The sequence below is a fragment of the Diaphorina citri genome, unplaced genomic scaffold, assembly GCF_000475195.1.
Source record: "Diaphorina citri unplaced genomic scaffold, Diaci psyllid genome assembly version 1.1 scaffold231, whole genome shotgun sequence".
Lineage (NCBI taxonomy): Eukaryota > Metazoa > Arthropoda > Insecta > Hemiptera > Psyllidae > Diaphorina > Diaphorina citri.
The window spans coordinates 122,968-147,303 of NW_007377668.1; the positions used below are offsets into that span (position 1 = coordinate 122,968).

Sequence of the window (24,336 nt, forward strand, 5' to 3'; positions counted from 1 at the left end):
TATCACCCAGTATTTCGTATACATGATGTTCATGGTAATATGATTCACCCAGTATTCCGTATGCATGATGTTCATGTTGATATGAAATGTTAAGAGTTAGAAAGGTTGATGTTGATACCTACTAATAGGCCTTATTGTTTCCTATCTTAATGTAAACATGATGAATACCTCCCCATCTCTCTCTCTCTCTCTCTCTCTCTCTCTCTCGCGCGCCGAGGTACGTATCAAGTTGAAGGAAATTACTAGAGCGCAAAGTACTGTATGTTGCCGCTTATTTGGTCGTAAATAACGAAAATATAAATAAAACATGTATGCTAATCTTGTCAGGCAGATCTTTGCTGCAGGAATTACGAGTCTTCCTGGAACCTGGAGAATGGTGCCGTGGGTGGTAGTCCGAAATCCTGGATATTCCTATTGGGAGCATTGGGTGAATGGGAGTAGGTATGTAAAAACTCTGTGTAAATGAAAATGGAAAAAGAACAGAGAGAGGGAGAGAGATACTCTAATGTTCTAGAAATCTAGACAACAGAGATTTCAGCTAATTACTGTTCAGTCGACAAAAAACTTTAGCTATTTTCAAAAAAGTCTAGACAATCTGTCAGCTCAGAAGAGTCGCAATAGACTATGTAGAACTCTTTCCAGTCGTTCTAGACTAGAATAGTCGTATTTTCCTTTCGGAATTTCCCCTCGTTTCTCTTCTTTTGGCGTTATCCTAAACTAAAAATAAACCAGTCCAAGATGGCACGCCATCGGCATCGGTTCTGTTTCCGAAAGGGTAACACAACTAATGTGCCTTGTTTGAAGAACCGTAGCCTTTCAGTATAAAATCTGCCCGGACGGGAATCGATCCCGCAACCTAGCGCTTACAAGGCAGACACTCTACCCACAAATTCGGCACTAACGAGTGTCTTTTCCTCATTAGACGAAAACAAAAAAGCTTAAATGCTCGCGGTTGTGTTTTCATCTCTTTCATCACCGCCTTTGTGTACGTTTTTATCAGAGTCCTTATGTACTTTCTCCCACTTACCTATGTCTAGTGTTCACCTTTATTTTTCACTCTCTTTTGTTACACTTTTTATCAGAGTCCTTATCCACTTTCTCCCACTTTTATCTGCGTTTTCACCTTTTCTTCACTCTCTTTTGCGTACACTTTTATCAGAGTCCTTATGTATACCACTTTCTCCCACTTCTGTCTCTGAATTGTCCTCGCTCAATTTCCCTTTCTATTCCATCTCAGTGAAGAGGACTCCTTCATGTGGAGGGTAATGACAAGTGACATCTCTATGAGTAGTGTGACCCACATATTCTCCGGCAAGCAGTTTCCACACATCGTCATAAGAATCCTCAAGAATATAATGATTATGAATATTACTATCAGAATAATAAGTCTGGCTGGGGACTTTAAACAAGGAGTAGACCAGTTTAGTCTGACTGGGGGACTTTAAACAGGGAGTAGACCAGTTTAGTCTGACTGAGGAAATTTAAACAGGGAGCATACGGTGAGCATACCGGACTGAAATTTCCCTTGTTAAAGAAAAAAACAAAGGTTGAGTGCGCAGCGCATCCACTCGTAAATTTTTTGTAGTCAAAACCAAAGCCCAAAGCAATCACCCCAGGGCTAATTGAGATGCTGATGGTGAAAAACGCCGACACCGTCTGTACAAGGGTAATTCTGGTCTAGCTCTAGACTAGGGATAATAGGTATGCAAATTGTCTGATTGGCAATACAAAAGAATCTTTCTCAATTAATCAATTAGTATTGTATTTTTGAGGCCAGTCTACGTAAATGCATGCTAAAGATACGTGTATTGACCATTTCATTCTATAAAGCATTCGACATAATGTAGCTGCACATGTAGATTATCTAGCAATAGTTCTATGAAATTTTCATAGTATGAATGCATGCTAACAAATAATTTTACTTTTATTCCCCGCATAACAAAGTGAACGGCAGGCCAGTCTCTAATTAATTTTCATTATTGTCTCTTTTGACAGGCGAAATCCAGGGGACAAGTCTTTGTCCACAAATAAAAGGGGCAGCTCATTAATTATTGCTTGTTTGGCGAGGAATGTTATTCGGAATAGTGATATTGGAGGCACTATTATTATTATTTTAATTAAATTAGTTATGAGACAATGCTCATTAAATTTTATGTTCCTTAATAATTGTTTTAGTGACGATAAAATGGTTTCATTGAAGTTTCCTTTTGTGGCTTACAATTACAAATAGGAAATGACCGAAATGGGTAATCAAAGAGAGCCTTTTCTTCTTCTCCTTCTCTTTTTTCTTCTTCTTCTCCTCCTTTTCCTTCTTCCCCTCCTTCTTTTTCTCCTCCTCCTCCTCCTCCTCCTCCTTGACCTTGTCCTGGTCCTCCTCCTCCTTCTTCTTCTGTTTCGTAGACTTTGGCTAGAGCTAGAACTAGGCTTGCCAAACGTCCCGAATTGGCCGGGACAGTCCCGAATTTCAGGGGGTGTCCGGCGTCCCGTTCAGTTTTTGATTTTGGGGCGTTTTGTCCCGAATTTCCGTTTTTGTCCCAGAAAAAATTCGGGACGCGTTTTTTAAGTTTATAGGTAGGTACCTACTTACCAGCAGACAGACAATAATCAAATAAGTTGTTTTCCAAACTGCCTATAGATACGTAAAGATCGTATTTCTCAGACGGCTTCCAAAAAGAACAAGTTGTTTGTTCGACAAAAGCGGAAGGTATAATAATTTTACCTAAGTTGCCACTTGTTTATTTTTAATCCGCGAAAAAAATTGGTATTTTTCACTCGTAAAAAAAAATAAAAATAAATCGCACAATAAAACTGTAGAGTAGGTACAGAGTTAAAACTTTTATTCACAAAAATTAGGATTAATAGGTAACTATCGAGTTACGGGAATATCTTTATATCTTAGAGAAAGAAATAGTGAAGACTGATTGAATACTGAATACAATATGAATAGTGAACATTAACAATGAACACGAGTTATACGGATTTATTTTTCTTCTCTCGCTTACTTGCTACTCTCGTTCATTGTTAATTTTTTAACGTTCATAATGTTCATACGTTGCTAGTATTTAACGTTCTTACAGGGTGTTCTTTTCAGATGTAAAGTGGCGTAGGGAAAAGGTTTAGGTTAGCTACATACCTACCTAATTAGGTAGGTATGAAGCTAAAGGTAGATACCTAGGTAGGAACAAAAATGTTTCAGAATGGGGATGTTTCAGAACAAAAATGTTTCAGAACAAAAATGTTTCAGAATGGACAGTTTGATTGCCAGCACAGCGTCCAGTAATGGACATGGACAATCCAAGATAGGTATATTTGTATGAATGCCGTCTTATTATTTAAGTATGCAATACGCAGGAGAATATTAGTGGAGATGACAGACTCACTTTTGTCATAAGTAGGTGTACGAGAACATAGGTAATTAGAAAAGGCAAAAAGGCTAATAATTATTTTCCCTTGTCGTAAGCAGGATCTTGATTCTGGTTCTGGTTTTCGAAAAATGAGCAATAGATGAGCACAAGCGAGAAGTCGAGTATGCACATTTTTATGTGCATGAAAATTATTTCAAGTAGACTTGGCAACGTTGAAATTCAAAAATGTAAATAACAATCACCCGGGAAATTTCAAAAATGTTTTGGCATTTGATTTTGACATTTGTCACCAAAGTTAAGCAACGCTACGTTTGATTGATTTTTGGATTGGTGACCATCGGTATATTTATGATCTGATATTACGTGTAATGTTGGTTTTTCAAGGTTTTCTTCAGGCTTGGTGAAGTTCATGTGAGTAGCCAGGTAGCTTGTTACAAGCTGATGAGAGATGAACATAGGCAGTTGAAATCAATGTAAAATCTTGGAACCTAAAAGATAAGCCCAGAAAACCTCGAAGTTACAAGTACTACCTAGCAAGCGCTAGTCATAAGTCATAACATACTTTTCACCTACTTTCTTGGGCTAAGATCTCAAATTTCTGTGATTTGTTGATAAATAATCTTTTCCTTGTTTCTAGCAGTGTTCCTTCATTCTGATTGTAACGATATTACTTGTGATGAAAAGTGGATGAGAGATATCAAGAATCAAGATGAAAGTGGTAAGTTGCTTTGTACCAATAAGTAATGATGTTATACTTAGATTCCCTTTACATAAAAAAAATTGTAGTCAAAACCAAATGTGAGGCTAAAAGCAATCACCTTATTTAAGTATTACTTATTCCAAGGTTTCAAATTTAGTTTTATCCACAGGGAAAATAAAGATCTGCTTGTTTTCTATTTTACAGTACAGCCTAAGCAGTCATCCAAACAAAGCATGCTACATTCTGAGGTTCAAGGAAATGACCATCATGTTAGATTGTGGCCTGTGTGCATTACCTTTGATGCATTTTCTACCTCTGCCAATTATTCCTACTGCAAAGTTCAATAATCTACCATCATGGATACCGAGAGAATGCACCGAAGCACAGTTGGAAGGGGTAGGTATTGAAATTCTCCATATTTGTGTTTCTGAGTTGTAACTAACACCTTTTTGAAACTACCCAATTCTAAAAGTACATGTAAAAGGCCTATCTTCAAGTATTACACTTGGTCCTAAAAGTTCTGTATTTTACTTGAGTAGCATTGTTTGATACCTAACTGATACCATTAGGATTTTTTTTTTTTTTTTTTTTTTTTTTTTTATTAATAAAAAAATTCAATAATAATAAAAGTTCTGTATTTTACTTGAGTAGCATTGTTTGATACCTAACTGATACCATTAGGATTTTTTTTTTTTTTTTTTTTTTTTTATGATATCAAACAGTTCATAATGTAGTCACTGATATTAATTAATGAGGTACCTATTAATCAAAATAATTATCTTTTTTCCCTCAGGAATTGAAAGAATGCTGTGGCAAAGTATTTGTAGACTCTGCTCCTGAATTTCAACCTCCTCTATCTCAGCTTGTTGATTTCTCAGAGGTGAACATGATTCTAATCTCCAACTATTTATCAATGCTGGCATTACCTTTTATTACCGAGGGTACTGGGTTTGAAGGTGTTGTGTATGCAACAGAACCCACTCTCCAGATTGGAAAGTAAGAATATTATTTTATTTTTTGGGTATCTATGTTTATAAAATTAAATTATTTGGAACCAGTAGGACCCTTTTAAAAACAAATTAGAAAGCAAGGGAAAATCATACTTGGAAAAATTGAATAGCACTTATTTGGAGTTATAATAGAGACTAAGTCTAGGATTTAGTGATATTGTTTTTTTTTCCACTAAGGTAGGTATCTCTTTTAAATAGGTAGGTAAGTATCAAGCTTGATTTCTGTTTTGTTCAACAATTTGCTTCAATTTCAGGTTCTACTTAGAAGAGTTGGTCCAATATATTGAGAAGACTCCCAAACTCACCTCAGCCTCTCATTGGAAGGATATCTCTCATCTCATCTCTCCCTTCTCCGAAGATATCAAACCCCGGAGTTGGCGTCAGTTATACAACCTGCAGTCAGTCTATGCCAGTTTGGCTCGGGTACAGATGGTGGGCTACGATGAGAAACTGGTAGGTTTAACAAGTTTTTATATCAAGCTCTACTTCCTTTATCGGTGTATTGAGTTTGCTATAATTTTGTATTGGAAATATGTAGCTCTCAGTGGCGTAGCGTGGTCTAAATTCAAGTGTAGGGCCTTGTAGGGCTCATGCACAGGTCTACCAAGTCCCATCACAGTAGGTACAAGAAATATGTAGCTCTCTCCTATCAAGCACACACCTACATAAGTAGCTAAGTACTAATCATGAGATCATTGATTTCAAATCCCAGTGAACTAAGCTGATTAACTTGAAAGTTGGTAGACAATGGGATATTCTATCAGGAAAAAATATTCTATTAGGAAGATTTTTTTATCACTTGTTTTTTTTTTTTTTTTTTTTAATCAATCATCTTATTTAAGTATTACTAATTCCAAGGTTTCAAATTTAGTTTTATCCACAGGAAAAATAAAGATCTGCTTGTTTTCTATTTTGCAGTACAGCCTAAGCAGTCATCCAAACAAAGCATGCTACATTCTGAGGTTCAAGGAAATGACCATCATGTTAGATTGTGGCCTGTGTGTATAATAGCGCGGTCAAACTTTCTTGACTTGGCGGGCGCAGCACTACCATGCTCCTTAATTATATCTTACCAACCTCAGTGGTGCAGTGGTTAACGCGTTAGACTTTGGTTCTGGAGGGTGGTGGTTCGAGTCCAAGTCAAAGTCAAGTGACAAATTTTTATCTAGGTTTCTAGGTGTAATAATTGGAGAACGATATTTTGACAAGCATTTAAGTATGCTTAACATAGTTGAAAATTCCTTTATCTAATATATAAAAATGAATGTGTGTGTGTTTGTTCGAACTTTATGCCTGGCCAAATCGCTCATCCCGCCAAACAATTGAGTGCCAAGTGAGAAAATGTCAACCTAGGTGTTAGGTACCTACATATGTACCATAGCTATTACCTATAGGTACCTAATACCTAGGTACTGTTATGACAGTTTGACTATATGCCACTGATCTATCAAGGTTATGTATTGTGAGCTTAACCCTCCCATATTTTAGAATCGTGAGGTAGCCCCTAATATATTCTATTGTATGCTTTTATCAGTTAGCCCCTAGTTAGGTGACGTAGCCCCTAATATATTTCTATTGTATGCTGTTATCAGTTAGCTTCCAGCCCCTAGTTAGGTGACGTAACCCCTATCTATCTAATGTGTGCTTAACCCTCCCATATTTTAGGATTGTGACGTAGCCCCTAATACCTATATTTCTATATTGTAGGCTGTTATCAGTTAGCCCCTAGCCCATAGCCCGGTGACGTAGGCCCTATCTTTCCATTGTATATTAGGTACCTACTGTTATCATTATCCCCTAGCCCCTAGTTAGGTGACGTAGCCCCTAATATATTTCTATTGTATGCTGTTATCAGTTAGCCCCTAGCCCATAGCCCGGTGACGTGAACCCTATCTTTCCATTCCATATTAGGTACCTACTGTTATCATTATCATGTTATCAGCTTAACAGTTAGGGGTGGCACCTCATGCCTGAATGATGGGTTGTGGATTGTTGGAGTTCTTATTCTTAAGGTGTGTCCAGTTGTCCACACATAGTCGACCGGACGTCAATCGATGTCCCTAGTACCGTAATCACTCTACTTTCATTGTCCACCCCTAATACTGTATGTATTTTTTTTCTCTTGTTTGTACACCTATTGTTTGATGTTTTGTTTAATGTAATAAAATGGATATTTTATCCGTGAATTTGTAAAAAAAAAATAATAAATAAATAGGTATGTTTACTAAACCCAACTGTTCCAGAAAGGCTATACGGAGCACACTATGTTTGGCAGGCTCCCCTACTCCAGAAAGAACTTATATTTGGGGATTTGGCCACAGCGACCAGTGACAAGTGGTAACCTACTTCTGGAGTAAACCCCCCCCCACCCCCCCAAATACGGTCCAGAGTCATCCTAGGTACCTACTTGTGACAAAAAAGCAACAGTAAAATTAAAATCGGGACGAAGTTAGGCATTCTCTGCCACTTAACCTTATTAACCTCATTCCATCAGCACTTAATTCTTAAAAAGTATGATCATCATGTAATACCCATACCTTCCTATAGGTACCTATGTACATATATATTTACATAGATATATTATGTACTTAAGTACCTATAGGTACATATGTATGCGTCTTCTTGACCTGTAGTTAATATTATAAGTAGGTATGTAGGTAGGTATGAATAATTGTATAATTTATTATTGTAGGGTTTAGCATTAATTTAAGAGTCCAGATTTCAATTTACTTTTGATAAATAAGAATGATAGCATGATGGGAACATTGCGTGTTATGATGTTTTCTGGAAAGTAAAAGTAGGTACCTTACCTATACGATTAGCATTAAATTTTTACTTTTTACTATCAATATAGGTAAGAAGGTACCTACGCACATGAGGATTTTTTTTTCTTAATTTAATTAATCCGGATTATTTTTGACAAAAAAAAGTCTTTTGAAAATCCAAATCCATTGAATCCAAGCTATCCACTGGGTACTGGATTCGTTTGGCTTACAGTGGTTAGTAAATGATAGGGATCAGTAAAGTTTATAGAGCCAGCCTAGTTAGCTTAGTTGGTAGTGCGTCTGCCTTGTAAGCGCTAGGCCGCGGGTTCGATTCTCGCCCGGGGCGGATTTTATCCTGATGGGATAATGTTCGGTCTCGGAACGGCTGGCTTTCTCCTATCCTGTCTTCCTTCTCTCTTCGATTTCGGGACGATAAGACCATAGCAATTACAGTTCCCTCTGTCAAACCTCTTAAAAAAAAAAAAGTTTATAGGTAGGTACCTACTTACCAGCAGACAGACAATAATCAAATAAGTTGTTTTCCAAACTGCCTATAGATACGTAAAGATCGTATTTCTCAGACGGCTTCCAAAAAGAACAAGTTGTTTGTTCGACAAAAGCGGAAGGTATAATAATTTTACCTAAGTTGCCACTTGTTTATTTTTAATCCGCGAAAAAAATTGGTATTTTTCACTCGTAAAAAAAAATAAAAATAAATCGCACAATAAAACTGTAGAGTAGGTACAGAGTTAAAACTTTTATTCACAAAAATTAGGATTAATAGGTAACTATCGAGTTACGGGAATATCTTTATATCTTAGAGAAAGAAATAGTGAAGACTGATTGAATACTGAATACAATATGAATAGTGAACATTAACAATGAACACGAGTTATACGGATTTATTTTTCTTCTCTCGCTTACTTGCTACTCTCGTTCATTGTTAATTTTTTAACGTTCATAATGTTCATACGTTGCTAGTATTTAACGTTCTTACAGGGTGTTCTTTTCAGATGTAAAGTGGCGTAGGGAAAAGGTTTAGGTTAGCTACATACCTACCTAATTAGGTAGGTATGAAGCTAAAGGTAGATACCTAGGTAGGAACAAAAATGTTTCAGAATGGGGATGTTTCAGAACAAAAATGTTTCAGAACAAAAATGTTTCAGAATGGACAGTTTGATTGCCAGCACAGCGTCCAGTAATGGACATGGACAATCCAAGATAGGTATATTTGTATGAATGCCGTCTTATTATTTAAGTATGCAATACGCAGGAGAATATTAGTGGAGATGACAGACTGTAGCTGTACACCGATGTAAGTTTGAACTATGTAGGTAGGTAGGTACCTACTTATTGCCAGGGGCAGATTTACGCACAGGTCCACAGGGGCCGGACCTAGAGAGGCACGAGTTCATGGGAACAAAAAAATGAGATGGAGAAAAGCCTAATAATTTGTCGGAAAAATTCAAGGAGGGAGCCAGGAAAAAATCAAGGAGGAAACTTCAACACAGATAAGTTAGATAACTTCATAAGTAGGTATACCTTACCAATTAGTAGGTAGTCATTTTTTACGAACTTTACAAAGGTACCCCCTCCCGCTCACCCTAAATCACAAGAGCGCTACAATTTAAGGGTCATAGGTTCGCTCTACACGAGATAGGGCCGTACTTAGCAGCCCCCCCCCCCCTTTGGAGGGTTTGTAGGTATACATCATAAACTGGCCCTGTATACCTATTGTGTGCATAAGAAATTCTCGTTTCTCATAATTTGGTTTGTTCTGTAAATTCTAAATCCTCCAGTTAGGTAATTATTATGAGTAGTTTACAATATTTAGGATTGTAGGTACATCTAATAAACAGTGGTTACCATACAATGGTTTATGCAATATTTGGGTAGCTAGGTTACCATTACCTATGAGAAACCCATATGTATGTTCGGTTCTGTCCTATGGTCCCCCTTTTATCAGAATCAATGTCATATGATCGAAACCGTGCAAAACAAATTTCAATGTCATATTGCCTATCGTAATAAGGCCCCAATACTTGATCACGAATATAGCTCTATTTTAAAAGAAAACAACCTATTAACACTTCAAAATAGAAGAGAACTGAATGAAATTACCTTTTTACATAAATTGTTAAATAATCAAGTAGAATGTTCAGACGTCTTACAATCAATTAACTTTCGAATCAACATAAAAACTACACGTAACAAAGAGTTATTTAAATTAAACAAAAGAAAATCTAATATAATAAAATTCTCCCTTCCTAACCGCTTAATGAGAGCAGGAAATATTGCCACCGATCATATAGACATTGACTCGCACTCGTGCTCGGGGGGTTCGCGTGTTCGCTACGCGGGGTTGCGTATACGGTCGCGCTGCGCGCTCCCGGGGCTCCGCGGGGTTGTGCATGGGGTCGCGCTTCGCGCTCCCTTGTTTACGGTCGCGCTGCACACTCCCGGGGCTTCGCGGGGTTGTGCATGAGGTCGCGCTTCGCGCTCCCGCGGCTTCGCGCTCCCGCGGCTTCGCGCTCCCGCGGCTTCGCGCTCCCGCGGCTTCGCGCTCCCGCGGCTTCGCGGGCCTGTGTGCATTACCTTTGATGCATTTTCTACCTCTGCCAATTATTCCTACTGCAAAGTTCAATAATCTACCATCATGGATACCGAGAGAATGCACCGAAGCACAGTTGGAAGGGGTAGGTATTGAAATTCTCCATATTTGTGTTTCTGAGTTGTAACTAACACCTTTTTGAAACTACCCAATTATAAAAGTACATGTAAAAGGCCTGTCTACAAGTATTACATTTGGTCCTAAAAGTTCTGTATTTTACTTGAGTACCTAGCATTGTTTGATACCTAACTGATACCATTAGGATTTTTTTTTTATGATATCAAACAGTTCATAATGTAGTCACTGATATTAATTAATGAGGTGGTAATCACAATAATTATCTTTTTTCCCTCAGGAATTGAAAGAATGCTGTGGCAAAGTATTTGTAGACTCTGCTCCTGAATTTCAACCTCCTCTATCTCAGCTTGTTGATTTCTCAGAGGTGAACATGATTCTAATCTCCAACTATTTATCAATGCTGGCATTACCTTTTATTACCGAGGGTACTGGGTTTGAAGGTGTTGTGTATGCAACAGAACCCACTCTCCAGATTGGAAAGTAAGAATATTATTTTATTTTTTGGGTATCTATGTTTATAAAATTAAATTATTTGGAACCAGTAGGGCCCTTTTATAAACACTTTAGAAAGCAAGGGAAAATCATACTTGGAAAAATTGAATAGCACTTATTTGGAGTTATACTTAATAGGGACTAAGTCTAGGATTGAGTGATACTGTTTTTTTTTTTTTTTTTTTTTTCTTCTCTCGCTTACTTGCTACTCTCGTTCACTGTTAATTTTTAGTCCGTCCTTCCTTTATTATTACAATAGTAATAAAAAGGTAGGTATAAGGGACGGACTATTGTATTCGCTTCGGTGTCTGTCGGTCGGTCTGTCCCCATAGAAGGACTTATCCAAACTTGGTCGACCTATATATCAAATTAAAGGTCTTTTTAACAGGAACACGAAAGTGGAGGTGCAAATTTTGTCCAAAAAACCATAATGCCAAAAAACCAAAATAACTGGTTTTTGGGGGATTTTTTTTAACGTTCATAATATTCATATGTTGCTAGTATTTAACGTTCTTACAGGGTGTTGTTTTCAGATGTAACGTGGCGTACGGAAAAGGTTTAGTTTAGGTACATAAATATGTACCTAGTTAGGTAGGTAAGTAGCTAAAGGTAGATACCTAGGTAGGACCAAAAATGTTTCAGAATGGGGATAATTTGGACAGTTTGATTGCCAGCACAGCGTCCAGTAATGGACAATCCAAGATAGGTATATTTGTATGAATGCCGTCTTATTATTTAAGTATGCAATACGCAGGAGAATATTAGTGGAGATGACCGACTCACTTTTGTCATAAGTAGGTGTACGAGAACATAGGTAAGAAAAAGCAAAAAGGCTAATATTTTCCCTTGTCGTAAGCAGGATCTTGATTTTGGTTCTGGTTTTCGAAAAATGAATGAGCAATAGATGAGCACAAGCGAGAAGTCGAATATATTATGCACATTTTTATGTGCATGAAAATTATTTCAAGTAGACTTGGCAACGTTGAAATTCAAAAATGTAAATAACAATCACCCGGGAAATTTCAAAAATGTTTTGGCATTTGATTTTGACATTTGTCACCAAAGTTAAGCAACGCTACGTTTGATTGATTTTTGGATTCTCGGCATTTGATTTTGACATTTGTCAGTTGTCACCAAAGTTAAGCAACGCTACGTTTGATTGATTTTTGAATTAGTGACCATTGGTATATTTATAATCTGTGGATAACGTGTGATGTTGGTTTTTCAAGGTTTTCTTCAGGCTTAGTGAACTTCATGTGAGTAGCCATTTAGCTTGTTACAAAAGCTGATGAGGAGACCATAGGCAGTTGAAATCAAAGTAAAACCTAAAGGATAGGATAACTTACCTACCAACATACTTTAAACAGTTTAAACCTACTTTATTGTGCCAAGATCTCAAATTTTTGTGATTTGTTGATAGTTAATCTTTTCCTTGTTTCTAGCAGTGTTACTTCATTCTGATCTTAACAATATTACTTGTGATGAAAAGTGGATGAGAGATATCAAGAATCAAAATGAAAGTGGTAAGTTGCTTTGTACCAATAATGATGTTATAGATTCCCTTTACATAAAAATTTTTTAGTCAAAACCAAATGTGAGGCTAAAATCAATCATCTTATTTAAGTATTACTAATTCCAAGGTTTCAAATTTAGTTTTATCCACAGGAAAAATAAAGATCTGCTTGTTTTCTATTTTGCAGTACAGCCTAAGCAGTCATCCAAACAAAGACACGGAATCAATCATTTGCATGATACAAATTTCTTGACCCCGCCAGGAATCGAACCCGGGTCTCCCGCGTATAAGGCGAGCGCAGTGACCACTACGCCATGGGAGCTGACAATGGTAAAGTTTTAAACACATTGTCCTAAATCAATATCCTAAACCGATAAGATTTGGTCTTGGAATGGCTGGATTTCTCCTCTTTCTCTCTTCGGTTTCGGGATAATAAGACCTCCATTGTTACAGTTCTTTCTATCAGACCTCTGAAAAAAAAGTTATGATATGGTCTTTCTAGGGTGCAAATCAGCAATGAACTCCATTGTTACAGTTCTTTCTATCAGACCTCTGAAAAAAAAGTTATGATATGGTCTTTCTAGGGTGCAAATCAGCAATGAAACAACTGCTACATTAGACTCATGTGGTCTGTGTAGTAGTATGTCAGATGGGCGATAAGAGACAATACTTCCCATTTAGGTGCTGGGTTAACACGAGAACACCAGAAAACAACCCAGTCACTTGTTGAAATAATTCTATTGTAGTTAATTTTTTACTATTATCATTTTATTACACCTAATTAGATTATGTACTTTTCACCTTTCACGTTAGCTTGGTTGGTGACGCGTCTGCCTTGTAAGCGCTAGACCGCGGGTTCGATTCCTGCCCGGGGCGGATTTTATCCTGATGGGATAATGTTCGTTTCAGATGGACGATAAGAGACAATACTTCCCATTTAGGTGCTGGGTTAACACGAGAACACTAGAAAACAACCCAGTCACTTGTTGAAATAATTCTATTGTAGTTAATTTTTTACTATTATCATTTTATGACACCTAATTTGATTATGTACTTTTCACCTTTCACGTTAGCTTGGTTGGTGGCGCGTCTGCCTTGTAAGCGCTAGACCGCGGGTTCGATTCCCGCCCAGGGTGGATTTTATCCTGATGGAATAATGTTCGTTCTCGGAACTGGCTTTCCTCCTATCCTGTCTTCCTTCTCTCTTCGATTTCGGGACGATAAGACCCTAACAGTTACAGTTCCCTCTGTCAAACCTCTGTTTATAGGTATGTAGGTACCTACTTACCAGCAGACAGACAACAATCAAATAAAGTTGTTTTCCAAACTGCCTATTGGTACGTAAAGATCGTGTTTCTCAGACGACTTCCAAAAAGAACAAGTTGTTTGTTCGACAAAAGCGGAAGGTAATAATTTTACCTAAGTTGCCACTTGTTTATTTTTAATCCGCGAAAAAAGTTGGTATTTTTCACTCGTAAAAAAAAAAAGAAAAAAAAATCGCACTATAAAACTGTAGAGTAGGTACCGAGTTAAAACTTTTATTCACAAAAATTAGGATTAATAGGTAACTATCGAGTTACGGGAATATCTTTATACCTATCTTAGAGAAAGAAATAGTGAAGACTGATTAAAAAAATCACCTTTCATGTTTCCAGGGAGTGTTCTAGTGCCCTGCTATCCTTCGGGAGTGATCTATGATCTATTCGAGTGTCTCTCATCTCATTTGGACAATTCTTCTCTCACTCAGATCCCAATGTTTTTCATTTCTCCTGTAGCAGACATATCGCTGGCCTACTCCAATATACTGGCAGAGTGGTGAGTTTTATCCGCAATCTTATATTATAAGAACAAGATCCATTCACTCATTCACATTTCATAGTTCACACACTGATCGCTCTATCTCGAGAACCACAACACTGTCGGTCGGTCTGTCCCCATAGAAGGACTTATCCAAACTTGGTCGACCTATATATCAAATTAAAGGTCTTTTTAACAGGAACACGAAAGTGGAGGTGCAAATTTTGTCCAAAAAACCATAATGCCAAAAAACCAAAATAACTGGTTTTTGGGGGATTTTTTTTAACGTTCATAATATTCATATGTTGCTAGTATTTAACGTTCTTACAGGGTGTTGTTTTCAGATGTAACGTGGCGTACGGAAAAGGTTTAGTTTAGGTACATAAATATGTACCTAGTTAGGTAGGTAAGTAGCTAAAGGTAGATACCTAGGTAGGACCAAAAATGTTTCAGAATGGGGATAATTTGGACAGTTTGATTGCCAGCACAGCGTCCAGTAATGGACAATCCAAGATAGGTATATTTTTTGATCTTTGGTGAGGATAGGAGACTTGGCCATAATTATATTGCATTGTCAAAAAATTATGCTTTTATAATTGAGAACATAAGAGAATGGATAAAATGTCCAGAGTTACCTGACGGTTTTGATTTGCCCATTACTTTGTTATAGCTTGTCGTAGCTTGTTGAAATTAATTCAGAACTAAATGAGCTTTTGTTACAATGTAGTCGTGGACCCCACAACATCAAGCTCTCGCTGTGGTGGCATTTCTTAAAAGTAGTGAATTTTTTACTAATGCTTAGAGGAAGTTTTGCAGTTTTGCACCCATTTTGATTTTCCTCCCTCCTCACCCGACCTTAGCTCATACGACTCTTTTTCATGGAAATACGTTAAAAACAAGGTGTATATTTATAAGACAAGGACTCTGGATGAGTTAACGGGTGCTTCTTATCGCGAAATTCGTGCCATAGCCCAGGAAAGACTAAAGACAGTATGTCGATTTTGCACACAGATTGAGTGTTTTCAAAATGAGGGCAAATTTTTCGGATAGCGTTGTCTGCCACACCTGATCACCATCACAAACAGAATCCCCAAAAAAGTTAACCTCATTTTGTTATCTTTCATTTAAAATAAATATATCACTCTTTTATTTTAAAAATTGAACGTGTAGCATCATTTTAAAAACCGTCAGGTAACTCTGGGTCTCCTAAATAACGAAATAAATAATCATTATAAAAAATAAAGGTTTATTAAACGCTGAAATTGAAGAATTGATTTTCTTCTTCGTCTTCGTCGTCGTCGGCTTCTTCTTCTTCTTCTTCTTCTTTTTTTTTCTTCTTCTAAAAGAGAAAAAAACGAAGAAGATAATTTGATAATAATGAAGAAGAAACATCCCGAAGAAGTTTGTATTAGCTTAGGGATTATTGTACTTTTATTTTTCTATTGTTGATAATACATTCAATTTGTTCAATTCAATTCTTCTTCTGCTTGGCATGCAGAAGGTCCCTGGTTCGAATCCCACCACCGAAAAAGAAAAAAAAGATTTTGATCTGCAATTTTGATAGCAGATATTTCAAAGTGTATCTTTCTGGTATTCTCGTGTTGACCAAGTACCTAAGTGGGAAGTATTTCTCTCTCTTATTAGCTCATCGCCCATCTGATGAGTAACATATTAAGGGATGGGCATGCTACAACACAGACCACAAGCGTCTTGTTTCATTGCTACGAAATTGAAACTGTGGTGAAACGCTCACTCATCATCATAATTAACAATTCTCATGATTTTCAATTTTTTATTTAACACAAAGATAATAAAATATAAAAAAATATAGCGAAATTATTTTTTAAATATTTGAAATCCTCCAGCCAGACTGAGCTGGTCTACTCCCTGTTTAAGGTCCCCCAGCCAGGAAAAAAGTTATATTCTATTCTATATTTTCAGAGCCGGATTTCCCCTATGTGGAAGCCCTGGCCCCATTCCAGCCTCTGGCAATGAAGAGCATTCACTGCCCCATTGATACGAGTCTCAACTTCAATCAAGCTAACAAATTAATACGCGAACTAAAACCCTCCACTCTGGTAGTACCTGACTGCTACACCCATCCTCCTCCTAGCTTCCCTCAGAGAACTGAACTTGTCATCGACCAGGTAAGCACATCTGGGTGAATGGGTAGGAGCACTGACTGACTCACAACCTGGAGGTGCTGGGTTCAAATCCAGCCCGGGCTCTAGTCTTGATTTTAAATCATTACATGAAAGTAAAATCAAATCAAGAATAATAATAATAAACTGAATATTAAACAAATTAGGTGTGCCCGGATTGTCAATTTGTCACTTGTCCAGAAAAAAAACTCTGTGTCGAAGTTACAAGTGTGGTCTCATAAAGAGAGAATAAATAATAATCTAGATTCTAGATGGTCTTCTATGGTGGGGGTAGGTTTAAAATAAAAGACGATTTGTTTTGTGCAACTGCCCCAATCAACACTAGCGCCGTGTTGAGAGTGCGGGGAAACAGCGAACTAAAAGTGTAAACATTTGTGCGCGCGAATTTTTTGAAAAAGTTTACTACCTCGGGACAGAAACACTGAAAAGTGAAAAACATGTGAAAGTTTCATTAAAATATTGGAAAGAGTTTCATCAGCAGTTTTATTTTTCCAATTTCCATTGGAAGACCTCATCACAGAAAACTCTAACTTCATGATGGAGAGAGCTCTAGTCTTCCCCTTCAATTGCTCTGAGTTTTGTAAAATGGATTGAATCTCTCTCCGTACAAAACTTATTGATAAGCATCCCACTAATTTTCTCAGGTAAGAAAATACTGCATTGCATGTTCTCGTATTCAGTTGGGAATCATAGATAAGAAAGTGCAAGAAGAACCTTCATTGTACAGCAGTTTTTGTCAAAAGGTCTCTGAACAGTGTCAATAGGCAGAAGCTTGAAAATGGACAGGTTTTGAGAAAGTGCAAGAAGCAAGAAGAACCTTCATTGTACAGCAGTTTTTGTCAAAAGGTCTCTGAACAGTGTCAATAGGCAGAAGCTTGAAAATGGACAGGTTTTGCACTACACAGGTGTAATGTTTGAAAAAATGTGTTATTTGCCTAGATTTTTCCTACTTTCTCACATTGTTCTATCAACCAAGTACTTATTTGCTTTCATTTTCTTCCAGGTATTGACATTTCACAAGGTACAGCATGGGTCCAACTTACAAAACCTATGAGTACCTAGAGATTGGACCAATCATTCAAGACCGATCCTTACAGTGGAGTCCAAATAACAAATATGCTTCCCTTGCAACCACCAAACACATTGTTGTCATCAAAATGAATCTAGATATCTTAAAAGTCCCTGTACCCAATTGCTTTAACACTAGCCTTACCAGTGATATTTGTGCTAAACATGGTACTCATTTAGTGAACCAGTTTATTCCTTTAAAAGAATTTATCAGACTGCTTCCAATGAATGACATTAGCAAGATGGTGTGTGACATCAAAGTGTCGAGTGATTCTCTTTTTGGTGACTATGTTGGCATCAAGAAATTTGCATGGTCTCCTTGTTTTGTACAATCACAGGAGTGCCTCCTTGGTAAGGAACTTGAAAAATCTTTTGTTCTTCTTTGAAGTTTTTTTTTTATTTATTTATTTATTTTATTATTATTATTTTTATTTAGTACATGGTTTAAAATTGGGTATGTAAATACTTTGCTTTTTTCAGTTTAATAAAAAACCCAATTGAAGTTTTCTCTTCTTTAGTACTCATATTAAGGACTAGGAGCAAATTTATTTTCCTTTACACAATCATCTCGAAATTTGTTTCCCTTTTTCCCTCCCCCTACAGGATCACTGTCTTCACTCGGTCTCTTGGAAATCTATCAGATCTTTGACTCTAATCTTGTCAAATTGTTCACCATTAACAATCTCTGGTACAGCCACTGCCTGAAGAAGTACTTGCATGCTAAGTCTCTAGCTAATAAGCAGGCATCCCTAGTAAAAGCCATCTATTTGAATTGTTGCTCACTACTTTGGATTGAGAGTTGTGCTTGGATCCCCAATGCTTCCTTGGGGGAGAATAGATCACTTCTAGTGTGCTACCACAAGATTGGCATTGTGACAGTGTGGCAGATTGAGGAGAGAAGAGTTGTGGGATTGTCAGAGGAAACTGGTTGTGTAAAAGGTAAGTTTTCTTCTTCTTTTCAATGAAGTAATTTTAATTGTGTTAAATAGCAACTAAACCTTACATATCTTGAAACTTCTTCCCTGAATAACAGGTGAACCATAATATATTTGAAGGATCCTGTCCTTAAACCATTTTGATCTACATAATTTATTGAATATCTCTGCAAAGTTTGAACGACTTGGGCCAAAATCTAAAGAAATGCAAGCACTTTTTGAGCTTAAAAAAGGCCTTTTAAACATGAACTGTTGGACTGTTGATTGTGAATGTTATTCAAGTCCTTTCACCCAGATCTTATTGTAAGAAATTTTGCTTGAATTCGAACAAGGTGAATGGGTAAGAGCACTGAGTGACTCACAATCTGGAGGTGCTGGGTTCAAATCCTGCCCGGGACGGAAGTTTTGCAACCGAATTTTTCCGTTCCAGGATAGACATGGATGCCTATCCAGGTTGTTGTTGTTGTTGTTGTTGTTGTAGCCAAAGTCCCATCAGGTTCTTCCATCCCCATCTGTTACTGGTAGGCCCAGGTGTTCAGCCACTTCAATTGCTTTCAGCCACATATCTATTGGTGTCATACTTTACATATCTATATCACATATCTATTGGTGTCACATATCTATTAGCAATACTTTTACATCTAGTCGCCTATCCAGAATAATCCAGATCATTCCGGGTTGCGTAGTTAGTTTTAAAGTACATTACTCGTATTTTATTATTATTTTTTAAGATGAGAAATGTATTTGCAATGGAAATACGAGTTTTTTCTTCTTTTTGTCGATGTTGAGATTCGAACCCGAAACCTCCTTCTGCTTCGCCAGCAAGCTTTTTATCACGTCTAACTGTGTCCCCTTCCTTTTTAGCCCGTCCTTCCTTTATTATTAAGGGTATAAGGGACGGGCTATTGTATTCGCTTCGGTGTCGTTTGTCGGTCGGTCTGTCTGTCTGTCCCCATAGAAGGACTTATCCAAACCTGGTCAACCTATATATCAAATTAAAGGTATTTTTACCAGGAACACGAAAGTGGTGGTGCAAATTTTGTCCAGAAAACCATAAAGCCAAGAAACCAAAAATCAGGATATTCCAGAATACTAAACAGCTTTAAGGAATTTGGGTCTACTTACTATGGTACTGCACAGGTGGGACATTTGTATTTCCTGTCTTCTGTTTTACAAACTTCACAACTCCTCATTTTGGACTGACAAATGATGAACCAATACCTACTGCTAAAAACCACAGAACTTTGATGATTTACCTGAAAAATCAATAGAAAATTTCTAATATATAAAAATGAATGTTTGTGTGTGTGTTTTTTCAAACTTTATGCCTGGCCAAACCACTCATCTGATTGCTATGAAACTTTGTGAACTTATTGCTTGCACTCCTGTGAAGGTTAGAGGCTATTTTCGGGTTTGTTTTTGTTAAGCTACGCCCAGCAAGACCACTAAATGGATAAATGACACGAACGGCCATGCCTTAAGGATTTATTAGCAGAAATCCGGAGCAAAGTGATGGGTTTCGGCTAGTGATTTATAGAATTTTATTATTACCTGGATCAAGTGTACTGGGAGGCACAAGAACATCAATAGTACGGAGAGCCACCTGGCATGTATTAACAAGAAATGAATCGTTCCCAAGAAGAACGGCCTATGTGAAAATTTTCGATTTTTTTTTATTTTTTAGTTGGGGCCTCTGTGATCTCCTTGTTTCAATGCACTAATCAGTTTTGGGGGGAGAAAATCGGAAGTCGTTTTTTTTCGACCAACTTCGTGAAGATTTGAGTAAAATTTCAGAAGAATAACGGCCTATGTGAAATGATTTTGCCTCAGGACAGGGTGTCCCCTTTCAGTTCCGTGTGACCCGTGCGATACACCTGTTGAGCGTGATTTTTGACTGTCTAATTAGGAAGTCAACCGATTACCCAACATTTTGTTTTGTAACATTACAGTGTACTTTCCTGCTTTCAGAGATACTTTGAAATTTAAACAATGAGTGCATGCTAATAGTTCACCAAGTAATTCAGAAGTCCCGTCCTTGTAATTTTGCATGCAAAGTAATAATAATAATAAGTGTGGTTCCCGGCGTTAGAATATGAAGGACCACGGGTTAGTTCCTCCCTGTCGTAAGAGGCGACACAAATGGAACACTCGGGGAGAATCCCCAGTAGCGTCTGATCCCAGAATGGGCGGCTACACCCCTCTCTTGTAGTAGCGTCTGTCTCAGAATGAGCGGCTACAACAGGAAAGGGTATACAGGGAGAATCCCTAACCCAGAGTTACTCAGTAGCGTCTGTACTCCAGAGGAGCGGCTACAACCCTGTAGCGTCTGTACTCCAAAGGAGCGGCTACAAACAGCGTCTGTTCTCCATGTTAGGAGCGGCTGATACGACACTCTGGGACTTACCACCTCAGTTTTAACATCGAACTGGTACTAACCAGTTCCCCCACAAATCATAAATAACTAGATGCATGATGTCAATTTCTCCGAATGGAACTACTCCAGGGGGTAACCAATCCTCCGTCGCTTCCAGCGGCGCAATCGGGTCTACGGATTCTGGAGAGCCCGAAGCACCATGTCATTCAGTCAAATCAAAATTCAAGAAAAAGAACAAATACTTCTTTGGTACCCTCAACATCAACTCTCTACTTAAAACAGGAAAACTAAAACAAATGATCAAGGTTTTAAATGACTACCACATACAGATTCTGGCCTTACAAGAAACAAGATTTACCGATGAGAATGTAATGGATAGCGAAGGTTTTAGGATTTTCAAAGGCAAACCTGGAAGAAATCGAGCTAGAGGAGGAGCGGGTATTCCACACCTAGGAACCGGTTTCATAGTTCATTCAAAATTTGTGAATGCAGTTCAAGAATTCTACTCCCCAAATGATCGACTTTCCATCTTGTCCTTTCGCAGTTTTTCTGTCGTTCACCGCATCCCTCCATCCTCTGACTCTCATTCTTTGTAGGTTTTTTGCGACCTCGTCCAACCATCTCAATCTTGGTTTTCCTTTCTAAACTTGGTCAAAGCTAAACATAACGAGAAAATATTTACCTAAATCAACATTAGGAAAGAAACCAAATTATTATAATTTCCCTGTCATTTTCAGAAAATTTATGAATGAGAATCCAGCTTTTATACAGACCAAATATTGTAGACGGTTTCCCTTGAAAATTCTGCCCAGTGCTGTCATTTCTCTTGGTTGTTTCGGAAAGCATAAATTCTGTTTTGTGCTACCACCATAAACCAGAGAGAACCTGAACGCACGGCAGTGCGCCAGGGTACGCCTGTGTATCTTTATCATTACACGAACCGATTCGGAAGGTTTTTCTCATCTTTATAGATCGGATTCCTCTGATGATGAGCTATTTGGAATTCGGGGCACATATTTAGGTATTATATAAACAATAAACATAGCTTGAAAAATTGACCTCTTAGTAACAAGGAGCTCCGGAGATGGCGGAAAAATCACAATTTTTTTCATTCATTTACTCACTCATCAAAATATGAGGCACTTCCGGAAAGCATAAATTCTGTTTTGTGCTACCACCATAAACCAGAGAGAACCTGAACGCACGGCAGTGCGCCAGGGCACGCCTGTGTATCTTTATCATTACACGAACCGATTCGGAAGGTTTTTCTCATCTTCATAGATCGGATTCCTCTGATGATGAGCTATTTGGAATTCAGGGCACATATTTAGGTATTATATAAACAATAAACATAGCTTGAAAAATTGACCTCTTAATAACAAGGAGCTCCGGAGATGGCGGAAAAATCACAATTTTTTTCATTCATTTACTCACTCATCAAAATATGAGGCACTTCCGCTTATGCTAGAAACTTGAAATTCGGTAGACTGATAGATCTTTTGGTACCTACATATAAGGGGAAAAATAGCAACTTTTCTATTCAAAGGCCTAAATGCTTATGCTAGAAACTTAAAATTGGTACAACAATATTAATTCTGCAAAAAGTAATGATATCCCAACAAAAACATTACCTACCTTTACAAAAGGGCCAAGTTCAATACTATCTGATACACAATTCTTACCTTACTCATGACTTGGTTTAGCCCCTGATAACGCCTCATAATTTGTGTCAAATAGAATGATGGGTAGATCAGGGTCCTGAAATGCTTATGCTAGAAACTTAAAATTGGTACAACAATATTAATTCTGCAAAAAGTAATGATATCCCAACAAAAACATTACCTACCTTTACAAAAGGGCCAAGTTCAATACTATCTGATACACAATTCTTACCTTACTCATGACTTGGTTTAGCCCCTGATAACGCCTCATAATTTGTGTCAAATAGAATGATGGGTAGATCAGGGTCCTCCACTGTTTGAGCTTCTTTGCTAAATCTTTTTTTCTTCGTGTTGGAAGATTTTCGTGATCTCTACAACATTTGGTAATATGAAAACGTTAGTTACAGAAACATAAACTATAGAAAGAACTCGCGTGAACCATCACACGACATCTTTCAGTCAGCAGCAGTCAATGAGCTTATATGGATTGTTGTAATTATTTCAATAAATTATTTGGCCTTAAGGGTAAATAATTCAAGGGGTGTGGCAAATAAATAATAATGGTGCTTATTTATACTGCTCGCAAAGGACTAAAAAGTCCCCTTACTCCAGCAGTAATCTACTACCATTATTGTGGTCAAATTCTCAAATTATATTGAGGATAAAATTCCATACCTCGGCTGGGATTGAACCTACGCCCTCCTGTTTACCAGGCGAGCGCCTTGACCACCACCAATATGAAAACGTTAGTTACAGAAACATTTTTAAACAATAGAAAGAACTCGCGTGAACCATCACATGACATCTTTCAGTCAGCAGCAGCCATTGAGCTTATTTGGATTGTTGTAATTATTTCACATAATTTCTGCCGCCTATATTTCAGGAATACTTTACATACTTACCTGTTATTCATGATCTGGTTTTCAGTGAGATACTCTCCAGTTCCAATATCAGTATAGAAGATATATTCACCAAACTTATTTCTATGTTCAACACCAATCAGTTTGACGAATTCTCCAAGCATTTCATACTGTCCTAATAAGGACATGGGAATGATGGTGTGTGTGACCACAGTCTCAAATATTACCAATTGTAATAATAGAACTATATACATTTCGGCGAAATAAAATATAACAAAATACTCCATGTCACTCAAGTCGATAAAACTTGGAGTCCATATGATGAATGGTAAAATCCTGTGTGGATGTTTTCTATAATAGAGGGAACTCATTAACCATAGTGTCCTCTCTGATGCTGGCAGTAAAGTTTCCATGATTAAACCCATTGTGATAAGAATTGAAAACAGAAAAGCTGTTGCCAGAAAATTGAATTCTTGCCTTGTGTGCTTCTTGTAAATGTTTCTATTGGAAACTTTGAATATTCTCTCTTGAAGGTCAAAAAACTCACTGACCTGACTCAAGCGAATATTGTAGCAGAATATTGTACCAAAAAAAGTTATAGCACCAATTGTTTCAAAAAGTCTTTGCAAAAACTCAGACAATTCATGAATCGCACGAACAAATGCACTAACACACAAAAGAAGTATTGTCATTGTAACAAAATTCCACATAACGTTTTTGTAAAGTTTATGGGCTTTATTCATCCAGGTACGCTTATGAATGTTTGGGATGGTTATCAATCCAAATACATGAAGTGGAAGCAGGAATATGTAGCGTCTTACTTTGTCATAATTATTCATTATCTCTGTGTTCTACAAGATACCTCTAACCAATGTTCTGAACTTGTGAATTGAATAAGCTCCACGGGACGCTTGATGACTTATATTATAAGAACCCAAAAGTTCT

At 37.4% G+C, this 24,336-nt stretch overlaps 2 protein-coding genes and 2 long non-coding RNA genes across 4 annotated transcripts in view; 3 read left to right on the forward strand and 1 right to left on the reverse strand.

The window, feature by feature from the left end:
* Positions 1 to 3,641: 3,641 nt before the first annotated feature.
* Positions 3,642 to 24,336, forward strand: part of LOC103506372 (integrator complex subunit 9) — a 59,501-nt gene continuing 38,806 nt past the window's right edge. Inside the window, exons 1-10 of the mRNA XM_026821436.1 lie at positions 3,642 to 3,776; positions 4,006 to 4,083; positions 4,270 to 4,461; positions 4,859 to 5,061; positions 5,330 to 5,609; positions 5,994 to 6,077; positions 10,807 to 11,009; positions 11,555 to 11,577; positions 12,464 to 12,544; positions 14,190 to 14,349. Coding sequence (XP_026677237.1) covers positions 4,075 to 4,083; positions 4,270 to 4,461; positions 4,859 to 5,061; positions 5,330 to 5,609; positions 5,994 to 6,077; positions 10,807 to 11,009; positions 11,555 to 11,577; positions 12,464 to 12,544; positions 14,190 to 14,349 — 1,235 coding nt within the window. The 5' untranslated portion in view covers positions 3,642 to 3,776; positions 4,006 to 4,074. The remainder of the gene's footprint in view (positions 3,777 to 4,005; positions 4,084 to 4,269; positions 4,462 to 4,858; positions 5,062 to 5,329; positions 5,610 to 5,993; positions 6,078 to 10,806; positions 11,010 to 11,554; positions 11,578 to 12,463; positions 12,545 to 14,189; positions 14,350 to 24,336) is intronic.
* LOC108252027 lies at positions 12,143 to 12,749 on the forward strand. Its single transcript, XR_001809426.2, has 3 exons — positions 12,143 to 12,277; positions 12,467 to 12,544; positions 12,722 to 12,749. It is a non-coding gene; the product is annotated as an uncharacterized LOC108252027 (long non-coding RNA).
* On the forward strand, positions 16,912 to 18,570 carry LOC113466230. The gene is made up of 3 exons (XM_026821438.1): positions 16,912 to 17,137; positions 17,497 to 17,912; positions 18,165 to 18,570. Exons 2-3 carry the CDS (start codon positions 17,522 to 17,524, stop codon positions 18,524 to 18,526), a joined length of 753 nt encoding a protein of 250 aa, XP_026677239.1. The 5' UTR covers positions 16,912 to 17,137; positions 17,497 to 17,521; the 3' UTR covers positions 18,527 to 18,570.
* LOC113466231 lies at positions 19,625 to 20,552 on the reverse strand. Its single transcript, XR_003390690.1, has 2 exons — positions 20,048 to 20,552; positions 19,625 to 19,752 (listed from the first exon to the last, which is right to left on the reverse strand). It is a non-coding gene; the product is annotated as an uncharacterized LOC113466231 (long non-coding RNA).

Bases quoted from the DNA above. Each gene is read 5' to 3' on its own strand.
- LOC113466230 (XM_026821438.1), top strand. From the start codon at position 17,522: ATGGGTCCAACTTACAAAACCTATGAGTACCTAGAGATTGGACCAATC. The intron at 17,913-18,164 runs GTAAGGAACTTG...CTCCCCCTACAG, and splicing joins ATCACAGGAGTGCCTCCTTG to GATCACTGTCTTCACTCGGT.